Here is a 19,183-nt window from a genome sequence, read left to right on the forward strand (position 1 = left end):
TCTGATCTTTTATACAATTGAAAAGGATTAATGATAAATCTTTATATAAAAGTAACAGGATTTCTATAGAATTATTACCCTCCTAAAACTTTATTTTTTTAAACGTGAGGTAGTCGACTTTCCATCCCCTCACTTTAAGTGCCACTAGAGACCTCTAGGGGCGTTACCGCTAGTAGTATATATATTATAGTAGTAAATAAATTTAAATTTTCGCATTCTTAAATCCTGCAATTTGTTAATTTTCATTAATGACCATGACGGACCTACCTAGGTTTTATAATAGCTACGCTACTAAAAAGTCCTAATCCGATTAGGAAGTACATTGTTACAGAAACATAAAAAAAACCTGCTAAATACAAAGCAGAAATTATTAACAAAGCAAAAATTCGGAGCTAATTTTTTCTTCTCTCTCTCTCGTACATTGTTCTTAATTCAAGCAATTATATGTGTGTGTGTGTTTGTGTGTGTGTGTATATATGTGTGTGTATTAAGGTCCTTAATAGAATTTTCGGGTATAGTCCTTTCCACGACATATCTCCATAAGGAGCGATTCTTCGTAATTTTAAAATGGCTTTTTATAGGTTATTTTAGGTTAGGTTAGGTTATATTGTGTTAGGTGATTGCCCCACAGGGTTAGGTAAATGGCCCCGCAGGGTTAGAGCCCCCCGCAGGGGCTAGAAATAGGAGAAAAGCTACTGTGAAAAATACGAAGAATCGCTCCTTATGGAGATATGTCGTGGAAAGGAATATACCCGAATTTTCTTTTTTCTTATTTGATTCTTTTAAAGGAGGTTTGTTACACTAGTCCCCAAAGTCTTATAATAACATTTTCTTTGGCTTAACGATCTTGGGAACTATTATTTGTTGGTTCATTTATTTGAATGTCCAAACTTTTCAACCACTAATTGTAATCTATTGAAGGGGTAATTTTGTGCAGCATCATTGGGATGTAAATTAATTTACTGGCCATTGTCTTATTCCTTTAGATTCCTGTGTATATATGAATGAATTTATTCTATTCTGTAAGGGCCCCTGTGTGCGGCAATTATGTCATTAGGTAATTGAAGATAATTTTTGTCAATCAAGACATAATGTGTGGTTCCTATAGATACGAAATATTAATGTATAACTAAGAAATTTATGCATTGTCAAGGTTGTAAGCGTTATGTAATACTAAAAAGGATCTAGTATAAGGAACAGCCTAATGAAAGAATGAACTGGTCGAATTTTACTAATGACCAGCGGACGTTGTATAACCCCACTTTTTTTTACCTATTACATGTCCTTATGTTAAACCTTAATCTACGGGGCCTTCCTGAAATTTACATAACCTAACCTATATCTGTATATATTTTATACTTTAGGAAACATCCCAAATTCGTGTAAAATTCAATTAGATTGAAGTAAGTCTTTTAAAGAACATTTCATATTCGTCTTTTTTATGAAGTCTGTAAAAAGTTTACTCTAGAATGCTTTACTTATTTATTCTAAAAAAACAGAATGTCTGCCTGACATGTGCTTCTTTTAGGTCCAGGGAAAGTTCATAACTATTTTGGGTAAGGGGGTACCTTATACACGATCTCAAAAGAAATCGCCGTTGGAATAATACAAGCACTCAAATACAAAATAGGGGGGGGGGGGGGGGGTTAGAGGGATTCCTCTTGCGTTTATTAGAATATTGCTGATTAGTTTGTGAAGCAGGCAACATGCTATGCTTATAGAATATTATATGTAAAATAAATTCTTTTCAACGTCTTATTATCTACCAGTAATTATATGCTTACCCTATCCCAGCAGGAAAAATACCTAATGTATTGTCATTTTATAGTCCAATCTAGGAACCTTTTTCTGTGTTTAAATATCTCAGAAACGGCTGAATCTTGTTTTCAGGAAATTATATTTTAATTAATAAAATGTAATTTGGTCCCAACTTTGCCACCAATGAATATTTAAAGTCATGTGAAGGAACAGTTTCTTTTATTGTTAAGATTTCTTAAACGGCTGTATAGTTGTTTTCATGGTAGCTAATATAGGAAAGAAGATATTAGCTAAAGATAAATAATTTTAGTTAAAACTTTATCCAATCGGATAGTTCAATAAACAGCTAGAATAAAAGTATGATGACATTCTGTTCTTCCAAATTTACTGGGATGAAATATTCAAATTCTGTCCCCCTTTCTAAAAATACCAAATGTGCCTTTGTTAATGAATAGTCATATCGTGATGTCCACTGCGTTCTAAATTAAATCATTTTGAAACAATTGAATTATAAACAAAATATCTATTTTGCTTTTTATAATTATTTTTTAATTCATATCAAATTTTAAATTGGCTTGTGTTATATGAAAACTAAAAGGATTTTTTAGGGACACTTAAAGTGGTAGGGGGTCGAATTTGACCCCCCCCCCCCCCCTCATTTTTAATTTTAGTTTTAAAGAGAAAAAGTAAATCACCCCTCCTCTAAAAAAATAGCTATAAACCTTCCTAAGCCCTATGAAAGGCTACATTGTAAAAGAGAACTATATCGGTTCAGCGGTTAGCGAGATCCTTTGGCACAAACACACAGAGATCCTGTTACTTTACACAAGGATAAGCGTTAAATATTTAATTGCAGTTATTTTATTTATGTAATATTTTAAATTAAATCTATAATTTCAGTGTTTTGTTAAGTTGATATTATGCAAATGAGAATAATGTTAGATGCTATGCTACTGATTGTTGGGTGGAGTACAGATACAATTGTAGTAGAATATGGGGTAGGGCGGGGAGGGTTTTTAGAGGTTTTTAGGCCTAGTAAATATTAAGGGGGGGGGGAGTTGACCTAAAAGACAGGTCATAACTCTGATCATCTTCCTTTTTTAGACACATAATAATTCATACAATTAAAACAAAATGCCTATGATAACAAAATACATTTATCAATAACTCAAAAAGTTTAAATCAAATCACAACAAGTAAGGCCAAGGCAATTTCTCTTAGCAGTTTTATAATTTTTCAATGATAAAATATCAAAAATCCTCACAGGAAGTTACTACTAAGGGACATAATCGTCCTTGTGTATATACATTTTTTTTGTACATCTGTAGCATCACTTGAACAATTTGATAGCGCAAAATTTCATAGTAAATTAAATAGTAAACTTTTGGTACTTTTACATCAAAAACTACAATATCAAACTAGCATTTTATATGTCCTACATTAAAAAAAATGTATTTTGTAATGGTTTTCGTGAATAATAAGTTTTCTTTTACATAAAAAGTGGTGGGTCAATAAAAGTGAAATCTGTGCACAATTTATATGTAAAAAAGTAGTGAAACTTTTGAATTCTGTGAAATTGGGACACCAAGCCTTTATTATTCTGAAAAACTAGTCTTCATTTTGTTTTTTGTCATTTAAAATATAGTAAATCAAAATTAAAGGTAAGTATAATTTTTACTTATCCTATTCTTTATTTAATTCATTGAAAATAAGGGGGGGGGAGTGGTAGTTTTTTTTCCCTTTGCCTAACCCTTGCGAAGGGTCCTAATAGTAAATTGGTGTTGTCATCCTTGTTTATATTATTTTTAAAAAAGCTTTGGAGGCTAAGGACGAAGCATCACAAGAAATCCTAATTTTAAAATTAAATTTCATTGAAAATATTTCAATTCGACCTTTTTTTATACTTTTGTACTTCATGGTTTAATTAAATAAATCTTAAATGTAATGAACCATAAAGACGTTAATTACAAAATTTCTGCTATACTTTAAAATGATAATTTATTATGGCAACTATTATTTTGGTATTTTTTTGCAATTCAAATATAATAATTCCTATTTAATACAAATTTATTTCTTTGTTGATAGCAATTAAAACATAATATTTACTTAAAATGTAGAAAATCTAAATATCAGATAGATTTCTAATAAGAGTGATGTTTTTGGGGTGAAAAAGGCATGCAAATTAAATGAATTTTTCCCCTATCTCCCTGGTAAATTGACCATTTAAAAAGTAACTTTGTTTACACCTATAATTGTCTAATCTTTTATTGCTTTCCCAGCCATAAATAACCAGATGTTACAAATAAAACATCAAGCAGGGGTTTAAATAATTTATTTCCCTTAAAAGTTTTGCAGTGTTTTGTTGTTTTGACTTTTGTGGTATTTTGCAAAGATGGAGGGGACATTGGACTGTAAATTATGCTGATCCCCAATATTGTTTCATCTACACAAAATCTCATTCTTTGTTATACAAGCTTTAAATAGTTTTTTATATCTTGATTTGTTACTTTATACTTTTAAATTTTCTAAAAGGCTAATTTAGTTTATCATCATTGGGCATTTTACATCAATTTATTATCGTCCATTGTCTTATTCCAAATGTTGGGTTTATCTTGTTTTTCTAGGGTGTACCTATCTTTTGCATAGATTAGTCTATTTTATTATAAAGGTACATCAATCATATTCGTTTGTAAATTTATTGATAACAATATCCTTTTTGGGCGCCTTTTAGAGTTTTAGCTAGAGTAGTACTGCATTTTACTAGTAAAAGTTTATTGTTTTTTTTTAAAGAAAGAAATTAGCGTAACTAGTCTAAACTATAAAGTCTATAAAATAGTTAATTAGTAATTAGCAAATTACCATCTCAATTAGCCATTAAAAAAAACTCCAGTAATGACCCCTTATAAAAATTACTTTTTGCATGAACGATTGTTAAATTCCTGTTATTCAAATTTTTCTTCAACGATCATATAATCAAAAGGCATTAAACAATAGAGGGAGAAAAAAAGTAAGAAGGGTGGGAGAGAGAGGGGAATTAAAGGTGTGTTTTTAGAAAGGGGGATTAGTACCTTAAGGGCACGGCAGCTGCAATCGTGATAAGGACGGCTAGCTGCGAATTATCAATTACTGGTGGCTGAAATTAAAGAATAGCTACAGCAAAAAAGGCAGAAGGGGGGATATTTTATTAAAAGTTGCGGCTTTGAGTTTAAATATTCAACAAATAAGCATGGTACGGCGGTTTTCTAAGGCACTATTGATGGCTGCGGCTCCATTAAAAGTGGCTGCGGCCGCTAAGCCCTAGTAAATGGAGAGGTGTGATAAAAAAATTAATTTTTGTAAATATTTTTTTTCTGAAATGCTGACTTGTAAATGCATTAAGCTGAATTATTCAACTATGTGGGAACCAGGAATAAAGGAATAAGCAGATTAGAATAAAAAATATTCTAGTCAAAGCTAAGGATTAAGGGAACATTGATATGTAATTTATACTAATACTTAAAACGTTCCGTCATTCTTTCGTTAAAAATCTTTGGATAGATTTATGAAATCTTGATTGGTTGGTACAAACTAGCTGTAGTTCAACATTTTTACCAATGATTTTTATCTACAGAAGGGGTAATTTTGTTTTTCATATTTGGGAATGTACCTCCCGAGTTAAAAAATTTTTTCGTATTCATTCGAATCCGGTGGATAGGAACCGGTTCTCATCCATACGAAAAAAACTATGTCTAGCCATATGTCTATAACCAGTTTTCTACGAATATAAAAATGTACAATCATAAGATTAAAACCAGTTTTTTTAGCCCGTGCCTTCGGCATCTCGGTGCTAAAAAACTGGTTTTAATCTTATAATTTTACATTTTATATCCGCGGAAAACCGTTTATAATACGATACGAGAAATAACTATTATCTTCCTTTTAAAAACTTACTACACCTTTTGAGTATAGCTACTCCTTGAGTAGAAAGTATGTTCAAATAGGTATGTCGTCTCCAATTATTTGAATATTCCTACATACTTAAAAATCAACGAGACGTATGTGGATTGTTGATACGTATATCATACCACCATAAATATGTTTAATATTTAACAAAAAATAAACTTTACAAGCGGAGCTATCGAGATGCTTCATTTATGAAAACATGTTGACCCTATAATTCTTAATAATTCTTAAATCATAATGTGCATACATAACTGTCAACCATGCGGGGGTAGTGTTCTTCAAATGTTGCTAAGGAATGTTAATAGCATAAAGTTAAACTTAGAGTATTGTATTAACCTACATTTATAGTTGTTTTGATGACCGAAAGTGTTTTAATAAAAGGAATAAATTTGTCATTGATTAAAACTAACAAGACAGTTAACAACATTCTAATAATGAATTTATTGATATAGTTTCTGTTGATATTTCAATTTGCAATTTTTCAGCGACATTAAAGGAACAGCATAAAAATATTATCTATAAATATATTTTGAAAATAGAACTTGGTACGGTCTAATTTTTTGAAAAGCATGACAAAAACTGTTTTGGTCCAGCAAAGTAAAAGGTTAAAAAGCTTGCTTTGTTGATAAAGAGCCGCGACAAAAATAGGATTTTAAAATGTTTAAACAGGATCAAGCAGCCGCCGCTATTAAGGAAGCAGCTGCAGCCAGCCCCCTTTGTTTTTTTGCATTAACCATTCCTATATTTTATACTATCGAATACGCCCCCTGGAGGCCTCTACTTAAGGGTGATTGTATGGGCAATTTTCTTGGGAGAGAGGTGGTATTCTCCCCCAAAATGTTTATAAACCCAACGATCTATGAAAAGCTACATAGTAATGGAGAACTATATCGGTTCAGCGGTTAGCGGGATTCTTAGCTACGGACAAAAAAAAACTTACTTCATTACATAGTAGGATTTATTTTTTCCCCTGTTTTAAAGTTAATGTCTAATGTTTTACGGAAATGTTTTTTGAGGATGAATCGTTTATTGTGTAAATGTATGCATAATTCATAACAACTAAATAATCACTAAAATTGTTTCTACAAAATCTGGCAAAAATTAGTAAGTTTCATATTACCCATGGATCTTAAGGGATAACAATGAATGATAAACTGATGTTCGCCCCCAATTACAATAAATAAAATGTGCATTTTTGAATGTCAAATTTATTGGTGGACAAGTTCGGACATTTCTGGCTCTAAAAACCCAATCAAGATTTAAGAGGCCATAAAATTAACAAAAACTTTCATTTTAAAAGCTTAAAAAGTATATATTTGGCTGAATTTGCTAACCAAATTGTTTTTTTCTTTTTTTTCAACGAATAAACACCTGAACAATTGTGAGGGAGTTGACCATTAGTAATAGTTAGGCATACCCGGAGAGCAACTACAAAACTACATTAGTAATAGTTAGACATACCCGGAGAGCAACTACAAAACTGCAAAATTATTTCATATAACTGTTCTGTATAGGTATGCAGGGGTCTACAGGGATAAGACAATGGCCAATTAAATGATGTACAGTACCATTGATGATACACAAAATTACACTTTTGTAGTGGTTGAAACGGTTGGTTACTCAACTTAATGAACAAACCAATGAAAGTCTTCAAGGTTGTTAAGCCAACAAATAAAAAAAGTTACTATAAGACTTTGGGGAGTAGTTAATAAACAGACCAATGTCCCCTCCCTCCCAGATAACTACGTATGTCTAATTGTATAAGGAAAAAAACATTTAATTTTCTATTGATGTATCCATGGTCAACTATTTTTAAAACTATGATATGTTTGATAATGTCGTCTTTTTTTCATCTGCTTAATTGGAGTTGCTTTTTTGTAGGTGGGGTTTATGCATGTTTAGTAAAAAGAAAAAAATACAGAAAAATATGTATGTTGGTGTTAAAATAAATGCATAATTCGTTAGAAGATAGTTATGCCCATATGGAAGATAGGTATACCTAATACATGTTTTTGTTATAAAAATGTAAGTAAACAATAGCATGTACAGTTTTGTAACTAATTTACTTACAATTTTGTTTAGACTTATAAATTTATTTTTCTGCTTTTTTAGTTCTGACACTCTATACGTGTTAATGTTTGTATGTCCTACTGTTTCAGAGCTTTGCTTTTATAAATGTTATCATCATTCTTTTATTTTACCCTTTTTTATCAAAAGTCTCTTACTATATCGCTTTTATATTATTTTTTTTTCGCTTGTTTAAAGCCATTTAAAAAGAATAATTATAGATATAAAATCTCCACCCCAAATTAATTGATACTAATTTATAACTAATCATGCAGTACTTAATATTTATGATTTAAAGCTTCTTATAACTCCTTATGTAATTGATTAAATGGTTTAGAAACGGTATTTGGCAGCTCAGATTTGCCAAGCCACTGGATTTGTGCACAGCTTAAAGGGATAGGCAAATTGGCGGGAATTGCATAAAATCTAAAAAGTATACTTATCATTTAGATTTTTATTTTTTAAAATCAAATTTAAAAACATTTCTACCCAGGGAGGGAGAGGACATAGCAAATTAAACTGGAACCCAAAGTTTTATAAACACTTTCTCTTAGTTGGCCTCAAAACTTTAGAATCTTTTAGATATGGAGGGGACATTGGACTGTAAATTACACTGGTACCCAAAGTTTATATTTTTTTTATTTTCTCGTTAGTTCAAAAAGTTTGGGTACTTTCATAAAATTTTGATTGGTTGCTCATCATCATTGGAAATATATACAAATTTATCTCATATTGTCTTATACCTCATTAAGATATCTGGTACAAAGTAAAATGTAGTATACATTACAGAAGGGAGGGAGGGGACTGTGGGCTGTTTATTACACTAGTACCCATTGTTTTATAATAACGTCTTCTTATGCATTGGATTAAAATCTTTGGGGACTTTAATGAGTTTTGATTGGTTCGTTTATTAAGTTGAGTGTCCTAACGTTTCAATCACTAATTGTTCTTTACAGAAGTGGTAATTTGGTGTATAATCTTTGGGTATGTCATTGTCTTATTCCTTTAGATCCCTGACATTACATAATTTTTGGTGAATATTACAAATTATAGAGTAGTTGCACTATTAATAAAATTTATATTTTAATTTAAGTCATTGGATTATTTATTCTCATGATAAGGAAAAATAATAAGGAAATAATAACAAACATTTGTTTTTGTTTTGTTATAGGATAGTTCGGGGTTATCATTAGATGCGCAGATAATTTATCAAAGGTCATGTTTAGGTGGCTATAATGTAACTTTAAAAACTTCTGATAAAGAAAATAATGTTTTGATATTTATAAGCTCCTGTATTTTTTTCCTCTGTTTTAAATTGACATCTGAAACAATTTGTAATGTTTAGTAAATATGTAAAATTCATAATTTGGTTGTAAGTTAAACTTTTATATTATAAGTATTTTTGGTCAACCCATTTTTTAAAATTTTGATGAAATATAATCTAGCCTTCAGAGCCCTATCCTTACGAGATACAATCCTTGCAGGCCTTACTTAACCTAATCTTACCTAAAATAAACGTCCATAAACGATGCAAGGAAAACCACCTTATTTTGATTGGTATAAGTTAGTTCCTTTCTTTCCTACCTATAATATAAAGTAATAAGGTTTTTTTGTCTTTAGCTTAAGATTTCGATAACTACTGAACCGATTGTGTTCTCCAGTTAAGGGAAGCTTCACAAAGATCTTGGGATGGTTTTAGGCTATTAAATATACTTATTATTTTTAAGTCAGGGAATTGATTATGCTATTTTTATCCTCTTTATCTATCCCTTCGAATTCAAAAATCCTAGATGCTAGGGGCATAGTCGCTAGTATAGTATAATTCATATTCCGGAATGAACATCAAAAGCAAATTAAGTTTGTTATTGCTGCGCTAATTATGGACATACTTGTCCCAGTAGAACTGTATGAAGTAAACTTTGACACTGTGATCAGAAGTGTATTGGTAATGACACACTTTAATAGGGAGGATTACAACTTAAATCATGCTCCAGTAATAAAAAATCAGAGCTCGGCAGCCGCGCGTCAGACGCGTGTAAGCTTCAGTGAAAACGCCGTATTATAACTTTAATATTCAGCTGGATGTCTAAACCTGTCCCTTAACAGGCAATGCACCTTTCCTGAATTTTATTTTTTGCACGCAAGCGGGTTTTATTTGAGGCTTATGCGCGGCTGCCGAGTCATGATCAAAATGTATGAATCATGGTTTGCCAGCCGTACATTTTCAATGCGACTTGGCTGCAGATTGTTAGCTGCTGCAGCTTCTTCTTTCATCGGCTGTGGAATACTGTATTATTGGCTTGCTTTTCACGAGAGATAAAAATGCAAATTAAAACCCCAAAACTATTAATGTTATAAAACTAATAACGAGGACCTTAACATTGCAACATTGACTCTAAAATGAAATAGCCTAAAACTATTCCCGGACCTTTATAAAGATTTCTTAAAAAGGTGAGTCCAATTGGTTCATTTGTTATTGAAATCTAAAACTTCAGACATAAAATACTTTATTTGTAAGGATTAAGATCTACGTTTAAATATATGAAAGCTTAAACAGTAAATCTACCAAACGCACACACATCCTTACACCCCCCCCCCCCCCCCTCTCACACACACATACACGCACACATGTTCATAACACTATCATCATTCTTTTTTTAATATAAAAAATGTAATCTAATGGTATTCTCATTTAAATGTGGGTTCCCTATTAACCTCTGAGACCTACGACTATGCTTTACCTCGTATAATACAGGCAACATGCCTTAGTTACAGATTAACAAACCCTTGAAAAAGACACAAGTCAAGTATAATTCTTATATAAAAGTAACAGGATGTGTGTGTGTATGTGTGTAATGAAGGATCTCGCTAACCGCTGATCCGATATGATTCTCCTTTACATTGTAGTTTCTCATTGGTTCTAGTAAGGTTTTTGGGGAGGGTACAACAATCCTCCAAAAAGAAACCACACTCAGAAAAAACGACATATTCCAATAAATAATTTTTTACTTTTTCTTTTTAAAACTAAATTAAAAATGGGGATTGGGGGTTTATCAACTAGATTAGTTAATTCTTTATCAATTTAGATAATTTATAATGAGTTGATTAGATATCTCTAAATTAAAAAATGTATGATTTAGGCGTCTATAAATAGTATGTTATTTATGAGGATGGCTTGGAATGTGTTTGACAATGCTTCCTTACTTATCTTATAATGCTCACATTTGATTTTTTAAAATAATTTTATCTATTTTTAGCAGGGAGAGATGACATTGGATTGTAAATTATACTTGTACCAAAATTTTATAAACTATCATTTGTTGACCTAAATACATTTTGTATTGTAATTATTTTAAATCTTGATTAATGGGGATATTTGGTTTATCATCATTGGTCATTTACTTTATACTAGCGTCTAATGTCTTAGCTATTTCATTTTAAAGCTTGTTTTAGTTCTTTAAGTGATAAACGATTTTGTTTATAATTTGAATTATTTAAAAACTAAACTTTTTCTGCATAAGATGATTGAATAACCTCAACATTGACTCACACTTATAAAACAAATATATAAAATAAAATTGCATAATGCATATTTCCATACAAGGTTGGATTGTCGAAATATGACCTTAATTTATGCTGGTACCCAAAGTTTTAAAAACAAGATCGTTGGCTTGAAAACTTTTATCAAATTTTAATTGGGTTGTATAAACCTGAGACATGGATTCTTTAAAACAAATTTTCCCCACTAATCGCTTAGTGGGGCAAAATTGTTTTCATGAAAAATCCACCAAAATCATTTAAAAATCTACAAAAATTAAACAAAATCATATGTTTAAAAATTTATTGCAAAAGAAAATATACAAAATAACTATTTTCCTTTACATTCTAATATTTGTTTTAAATTTCAAAATTATCAGATATAACTTTAATTAATCTGTATCATCTTTATATAAAAGTAGGAAGTATAAATGATATCTCCTTCAACCACAAATTTATTTATTATTGCTTCAATGATTTCAAATATTAATAAATTGTTGATACCCTGATTGTAAAATCAAACATGGCTCTTCAGGGATTAGACAATTGAAGATAATTTTGTGTACACTCCCATCTAATGACAACTAAGCTTTTTTTTAAAGAGCAGGTAGGTAAAATGAGGGGTTTCAAAGGTTTGGAGGGCGGAAAAATTACCCCTTTACCCCCAATTATGATAAACAATTCATTTCTTTAGTTTTTTATATGCTTTTTATTAGCGTGATTGGATAACAATTTGCATATAAATATCTAAAAATTGATATCTAATAATTGTAAACAACTATTTATTTATGGAATATTTATGGATAAAGGTCCCTGATAGATAAACATATCTTTAGAAATATAGGAATTTTTACTTCTTAAGGGATAAGACAATGGGTAACAAAATTATATACACTCCAAAATTACCTTTTAAGTACATTAGAAATATTGGTGTAAACGTGTGGACACTGCTATTTTGTACAACCTAATAAAGATATATTAAATGTTTTAAGCCAACAAAGAAATACTTTTTATAAAACATTGGGGACTAATAGAATATACAGTTAAATATTCCCACCCTTGTTGAATTATGTTAGATTTATTTAGAAGTTAGCCTAAATCAAAAGTTTAAAAATTTATGAGTAATGTTAGGGATCTTTAGGATATCTCTGTAGTAGCCCTACGGCTAAACTCATGGACATTCTGTGTTCTATACTTGATCTAGCGCCTAGAAGATATGTCAGGGACGCAGGGATGGGATGATGAAAGATAAATTAATCCCCAACTACCACCTCTCCATTTATGTACATCATATTTTGCTTTTGAAAGATTAAAATATTTCGGGAGAAATTCATATAACATTTTTTCATTCCTTATTAATCCCTCTCTCCGTGGAAGAATTGAAGGATGGGAATTTTTGTGTAAAACGCTCATCTTTTTAATCCTATGTAGTCACGCAAACAAGGAATTTTATTGGCGTATTTCAGCAGGGAATATATTTATTTGTTTTTACAAGAACTTTTCTGGTCCCCAAAGTTCACTTATTTGTTATTTTAAGAACTTTAGGGAAGGACATTAAATAAATGTTGATGTGGTATAAACTTTTCCACCAATTATTTGTACAATTAAAGATGTATATGAATTTATCATCCATTGTCTTTTCCCATTAGGTCCATAAGTTTAGGATGAAGATATCTCTTAGTCAGATTGTCTCTCTATACCTACTAAGACCTTTATTTAATCTTTTTAAAATTTGTATTAAATGATACTATTTTAATGATTTCAATTAAACTTAGAATTGGCACAGTCAAAAAAAAATTAGCATAAACATTGAGACGTCTTACACTTTACTATTATTTTCTAGACTATTTAGTATTATTTAATTCTCAGATTAGGTTAAGTGTGCCATTTCATCTTTGCAAACTTTCATTTCTTGAAGATTTAATTTTAGATATTTTTATTGGCCTCAATATGCCAATTTAAATTATTCAGGGTTAAGGTGGATTATGGGACAGTAGAAAAGCTAAAATGAACAAGACAGTGAAGTTGGTGTTCACTTTGAATTACATTAAACAAAATTACATTGTAAGAAATGTTTTACCACTGATAGTTAGTACAACCCAATCAATGTTTTTTAAAAAAATTTGGGGACCAGTATAATGTATAATTGGTACGTTCAGCTCTTGCAACGGCCAACCCAGAATATGAAAGTACCAAACTATGCATAAAATTATGTAAATATGTGTAATAATATTATTATCATTTTGTATGCTTATGTTGAAATACATTTCTAAATATCTAATGTAGAGTCCAATGTCCGAAATTTCAAACAAATGAAACTATTTTTTTTTATTTTCAAATGATATTCAGTTATCTCATCATTGTCGATACTTGAAATTCTTGAAACCTATTGCTTACAGGCCCAAGTCAGCTTGTATTCTAATTTTAGATAGTATTTATTGGGCCTTTGTGATTATTCACAGTGAAAGGGGAAAATTTTAAAAGCAAAGATGGGGACTTTACTTAATTTTGATTGGATGGTTCATTAACTTGAGTTCAGACGTTCCAACCACTAATTGTAATCTACAGAAGGGGTTACTTTGTGTATCACCATCGGGGTTGTACATCAATTTATCAGCCATTGTCTTATCCCATTAGATCCCCGGGTAAAATTATTAAGTAGAAGTTTTAAAGTTTCCTTATAACTTAGCCAATAAACAGAAAATATACTTCCGGTAGTAAAAATTAAGAAAAAGAATGAACAATTACTTTCAAAAGCAGTGAAACGCTTTTTAAGATATGCGTCTTCCTATAAAAACAGAGAGAGGAGAAGACACTGAACTGTAAATCAAATTGGTACCCAAAGTTTGCCTAAAAACTTTGGGTACTATTATTAGATATTGGTTGGTTAAATCTAGCAGCTTTTCAAACAGTATATTGATATACAGACTGGATAATTTTATATAATTTCCTCGGTTTAGTACATTAAATTATCCTCCATTGTCTTATCTCTTAAGATCCCTGAAAAGACTTATAGAATAGCTTTGCTACCTAAGATGCATCTTCCTCTCTTATATAGAATTAATACTTGCATGGCACGAAACAACAACATTAAACCCTTTCAAAGAGAGACTCTTTTATTTTTAAAATTAGTTTTAACTGTGGATTCCTCAAAAAGAACAATCTTAAGGAATAAGACAATGGTCGTTGAATTAATGTACTATTATACATCCTAAATGATTGTAAACAATATTACCTATGCAGTAATTATTGGTTGAAAACTTGTTACACTGCTAGTTTAAACCATTAAATCAAGTTTTAATAAGAAAATCCTGTATGGCTTCCAAACTAATTAATATCCGCTGGAATAGAACCGGTTCTCATCCATTATAAAAAATCATGTATAGCATCGCATTACAGACAATTTTCAACGTATATTAAAATAAAAATGCAAAAAAAAGTTATGTCAGCCCGAGACTTCGGACCCTCGGGTTTCAATCTTACAATTTTTTCATTTTAATATCCACAGAAAACTGTCTATAATACGATGCGATAGATAACTATTATCATTGAGGCATTCTATTTTAATCAAATTTAAACCAATATAAACTAAATACAATAGTTTTTCTCATAAAAAAACTATATTAAGAGTTTACTTTGAAAATGATTAAAATGGTGCATAATTTTAGTTTTTACCACAAGGACTAACCAAATGTTCACACACTAAACTCATTAAATATTTTCCAGGTGGAAATTATTCGGATTTAGAATAAATTAGCAAAGACATAGTTTATTTGGGTTTTTCAGTTCAATGTTCATATAAACATTAGGTCTAATGATTAAAATTATTGGTATGTTTGTAATTTACTAGTTTGTAATATTGTACTAAGTTTCCAAAGTTTTTAAGTAAACTAATTCAAAAATATTTTTGTAAAACTCAAGGAATTATAATCCAGTGTCCCCTCCCTCCCATAATTTGTATTTATTACTCCTTCAAATGTATTATATCAAATATAAATATTATTACTCCAGTTCACTAGATCTAGTGTATATTCAAAATTGTTGTTATAAGCTATTTTTTTCCATGAAATGAATATGCTGTCTAATATTATTATAGTTGTACATAACGAGTATGACATAAAACAAATTAGAAACAAAACTTTTAAACAATTTATTGCAATATTTGTTGCAAACATAAGTATGTGCAATAATAAATAAACGATAAATTGGCTAAACCCTCAATGATGATACAAAAATTTACTTTAGATTACTTTTAGTGGTTGAAACGTTTGGAAACTTAACTTATTGAACCAACCAATAAAAAATCAATAGAAGTCACCAAAGTTGTCAAGCCAGTGAATAAGAAAATTTTATTTTACAACATTGGGGACAAGTGTAATAAACAGCCCAATGCTCCCCCCCCCCTGACTTAATCCTCACTTCTTTGATTATTTTATACAAATAACACCCATGTAGAGGACTGAGGACTTCTTTTGTTTGTTTTTTAGTTTGTGTGTGGCCGATACACGAATGGATGTATTATTACTTGGATGTTACACCAGATTTTCATGTTCTTTAATGAAGTGATACTTGTAGCTGGCTAAAATAACTATCACCCCCATCCTACCCCTTTACCCCATCCCCTTCTATCATTCCTGACAGAACTGTCCAGTAAGTGATGTCCTTGTTAGCAACCTAAATTGACGACAATTTTTCCCCTGTCCCAGAATCCACGTATATTCTATATCCATTAATACACGACAATAGAATACCTAATCAGTATAACATGCAAACCTACCAAATATTGGCTATTATAAAATAGCATAATCCTTATAGAAAAGTAGTAGGATGTGTCTCTGCCTGTCTTTGATCCTTTGTTTCTTTCATGACCTCTGGTCTGATATGGCTTTCTTTTACAGTGGAGCTTCATTTATGTCCTTGGAAGGTTTTTATATATAAGATTATTTTTCCTTTTAAATCTTTGAAGTAAAATTTCCTTAGTGTAGATAATTCAAAGTTTATAAAGAATTCAGTTTTTTTGTAAATAGGAAAAACCTTAAGGATTCATTGTAAGTTTTTGCTGTTTTAGTGATACTAATTGAAGTAAGACTTTTATGTCTCCTCCGGGCACATACCATGATCTAAGTTATGTGTCTTTTTTGGAACTTGGAGGGCTTTTCTATCCTCACAGGGATAGTTGAATGGCTGCAAGAATCAAAATATAAGTTTATATTTATATTTCATAGTGCCTATATTAAAAAAGCATTGAATGCTGTACCTTATTTTGGAAGGGATCAAAAGGGACAAGACAATTGACTTTATCCCAATACACAAAATTACACCTTCAGTAACACCTTAGAATTAGTGGTTGAAACGTTTGAACACTAGCCAATCAAAATTCACTAAGTCCCCAAAGTTGTCAGCCAACAAATAAGGAAATGACTTTGGGGACCATTTACCAGCCCAGTGTTCCCTCTCACTTTCTGTAATTTTGGTCATAATGCTGAAGTAAAACATTTAAAAGTGTCTTTTAACCTAATATAATTTTTTTAAAACTTATTTAGCGCCATTTTTTCTTGACCATGAACACATCCTTTTATCCCTGTCCAATACAAAGGATTTAAAAATAGTTTGGCTTCCTTTATTCTAACTCTGCTATGCAGACAGGAATTTAACTTCCTAATTTTTGTACAAAATCTGAATAAAACAATGAGAATGAAAAAGAAACACGGGATTGTTAAATTCTATAAAAGTTTTAGGTTTGTATGCATAAGATCTTGTAAACGACCTTAGGTCTACAATTAAGCTAACATAGCTTTGAAGTGGTGATTTAAATCTTACATATAACTATTCCTCCCATTTTTTTTCATTTTTCAAAAAATCCTTTATTTATTTACCTTTTTAATCCCCATGTAGACTCTGCATTCAAATTGTCCGCGGATATTTAAATGAAAAATTATAAGATAAACACCAGCTTTGTTAGCCCTGAGGGGACGAATGGCCGGGCTAATATAATTGTCCATGATTCAATAATATCCAGGGTTCTTAAGTGATATGAAAATTGAAAATAAAATAATGTAAACCCCCAATCATGATAAATAAAATAAATGCTCGTTGTGTATTTGAAAAATTATTAGTTGTACAACCCAATCAATATTTATTAGGAGTCCCCAAAGTTTTTTAAGCTACGAATAAAACTATGGGTACCAATATGATTCACAGCTAAATGTCCCCCTTCTCTCTGGTAGGGCCTGAAAAATTAGATAATACTTATCTTTTCCCATCTTTAACTATATATGTACTTCCCCCTTTACTAAGTTAAGAATAGTGAAAAGAATCTATTTAAGGATATTCAAACCCAGGTATCTAGAGGGATAAGACAAGGGCCTATAATTTGATAACATGTTCAATGGTGATACACAAACCTATCCTTCTACATATTACAATTAGTGGTTAAAACGTTTGGACACTCAACTTAATGAACCAATCAAAATTCAACAAAAGTCAAAATAAATTTTTCTCAATAAAACTTATTTATATTATTTTGTTTCAGAAACGAACGGGGTTGCCGGCACTAAGAGTTCAAACAGGGATGACAACTTAGAAAATAACAAACAAGTTTCTAGAGAAAAGGTGAGTTCATCATATTTTTGAAAACATTTACGCATACGATGTTGTTCTAAAAGGCATTAAGCTCTTTTTATCATTTAAAAAAAATAACACTTTGAGATGATGACGGTTCAATATAGTATTTTTTTGTAAGACCTCGCTAATTAGTTAGCCGATTGAGTTTTCCATTTCAGGGAATCTTCAAAAAAGTCTTATGATGGTTTATTTTAATTTACGTCCCTGGATTACTTGAATACAAAACCCCTAGATGCTAGAGGCGTAGGATACAAAAAAAAACATTTCTATATATTATTTTGGTTTTCAAAATTTTTAAAAACATTTACAGTTAAATTCAATTGATTTAAAAAAAATGTATTTTTAAGGTTTGTTTCTAATTTTTATTCAATGCTTAACAATAGCTGCACCAATTGTTTAAAAATCAAAATATTGTGTCTCAGAGAAAACAGCAAATATTTCAATATAGAAATAGCCCATTTAAATTGTGATTAATGTTTTTTTAAACTTCGGGTACTTTAGTCGCTCTAGTGTTTCCTTTGTGTACTTTAGTGTTGACTTTGGGTACTTTAGTGTTTCCTTTGTTGGCTTTTGGTACTTAAGTGTTTGTTTGGGTATTTTAGTGTTTGTTTTGGATAATTTAGTGTTTTCTTTGGGTACTTTAGTGTTTGCTTTGGGTACTTTAGTATTTGCTTTTGCTTCTTTAGTGTTTGCTTTGGTTCCTTTACTGTTTGCTTTTGGTTCTTTAGTGTTTGCGTTTGGGTACTTTGGTGTTTTCTTTTTGTACTTTAGTGTTTGTTTTGGGTACTTTAGTGTTTGTTTTGGTATTTTAGTGTTTGTTTTTTTACCCAAATATTATGATGAATATATTCTTTTTTTGTGGGATCATATTAACACCAAGAACGCGTAGCGTAGTAAAAAAAATACATTTGTATTGATATATGTGTAACATATAACTGTAACCAGGGAGGGAGGGGACATTGGGCTGTTTATTATTCTAGTCCCCAAAGTTTTATAATTATATTTTCTCTTTCGTTAACTTAGCAACTTTGGGGACTTTAGGTGAATTTTGATCGGTTGGTTCAACTTACCGAAGGGTATTTTTGTGTATCATCATTGGGGATGTACAACAATCTATATGCCATTGTCATATCCCTTTATATCCCTGAACTGTAACAGAGTTCAAAATATGTTAAACATAACAATAACATCGCAGCATATTTATTAACATGACAAGGCAGCCGCTTATATTTGGATGACTCAGCCGCAGCTTGCA

General features: G+C 30.7%; 1 protein-coding gene across 1 annotated transcript in view; it reads left to right on the plus strand.

The window, feature by feature from the left end:
• LOC145323089 (uncharacterized) overlaps window positions 1-19,183 on the plus strand; it is a 119,427-nt gene that overhangs the window by 21,129 nt on the left and 79,115 nt on the right. The window contains exon 4 of the mRNA XM_080165471.1: window positions 17,837-17,916. Coding sequence (XP_080021597.1) covers window positions 17,837-17,916 — 80 coding nt within the window. The remainder of the gene's footprint in view (window positions 1-17,836; window positions 17,917-19,183) is intronic.

Source organism: Acartia tonsa, chromosome 6, assembly GCF_053477335.1.
Source record: "Acartia tonsa isolate MP-2025a chromosome 6, ASM5347733v1, whole genome shotgun sequence".
NCBI classification, from domain to species: Eukaryota; Metazoa; Arthropoda; class Copepoda; order Calanoida; family Acartiidae; genus Acartia; species Acartia tonsa.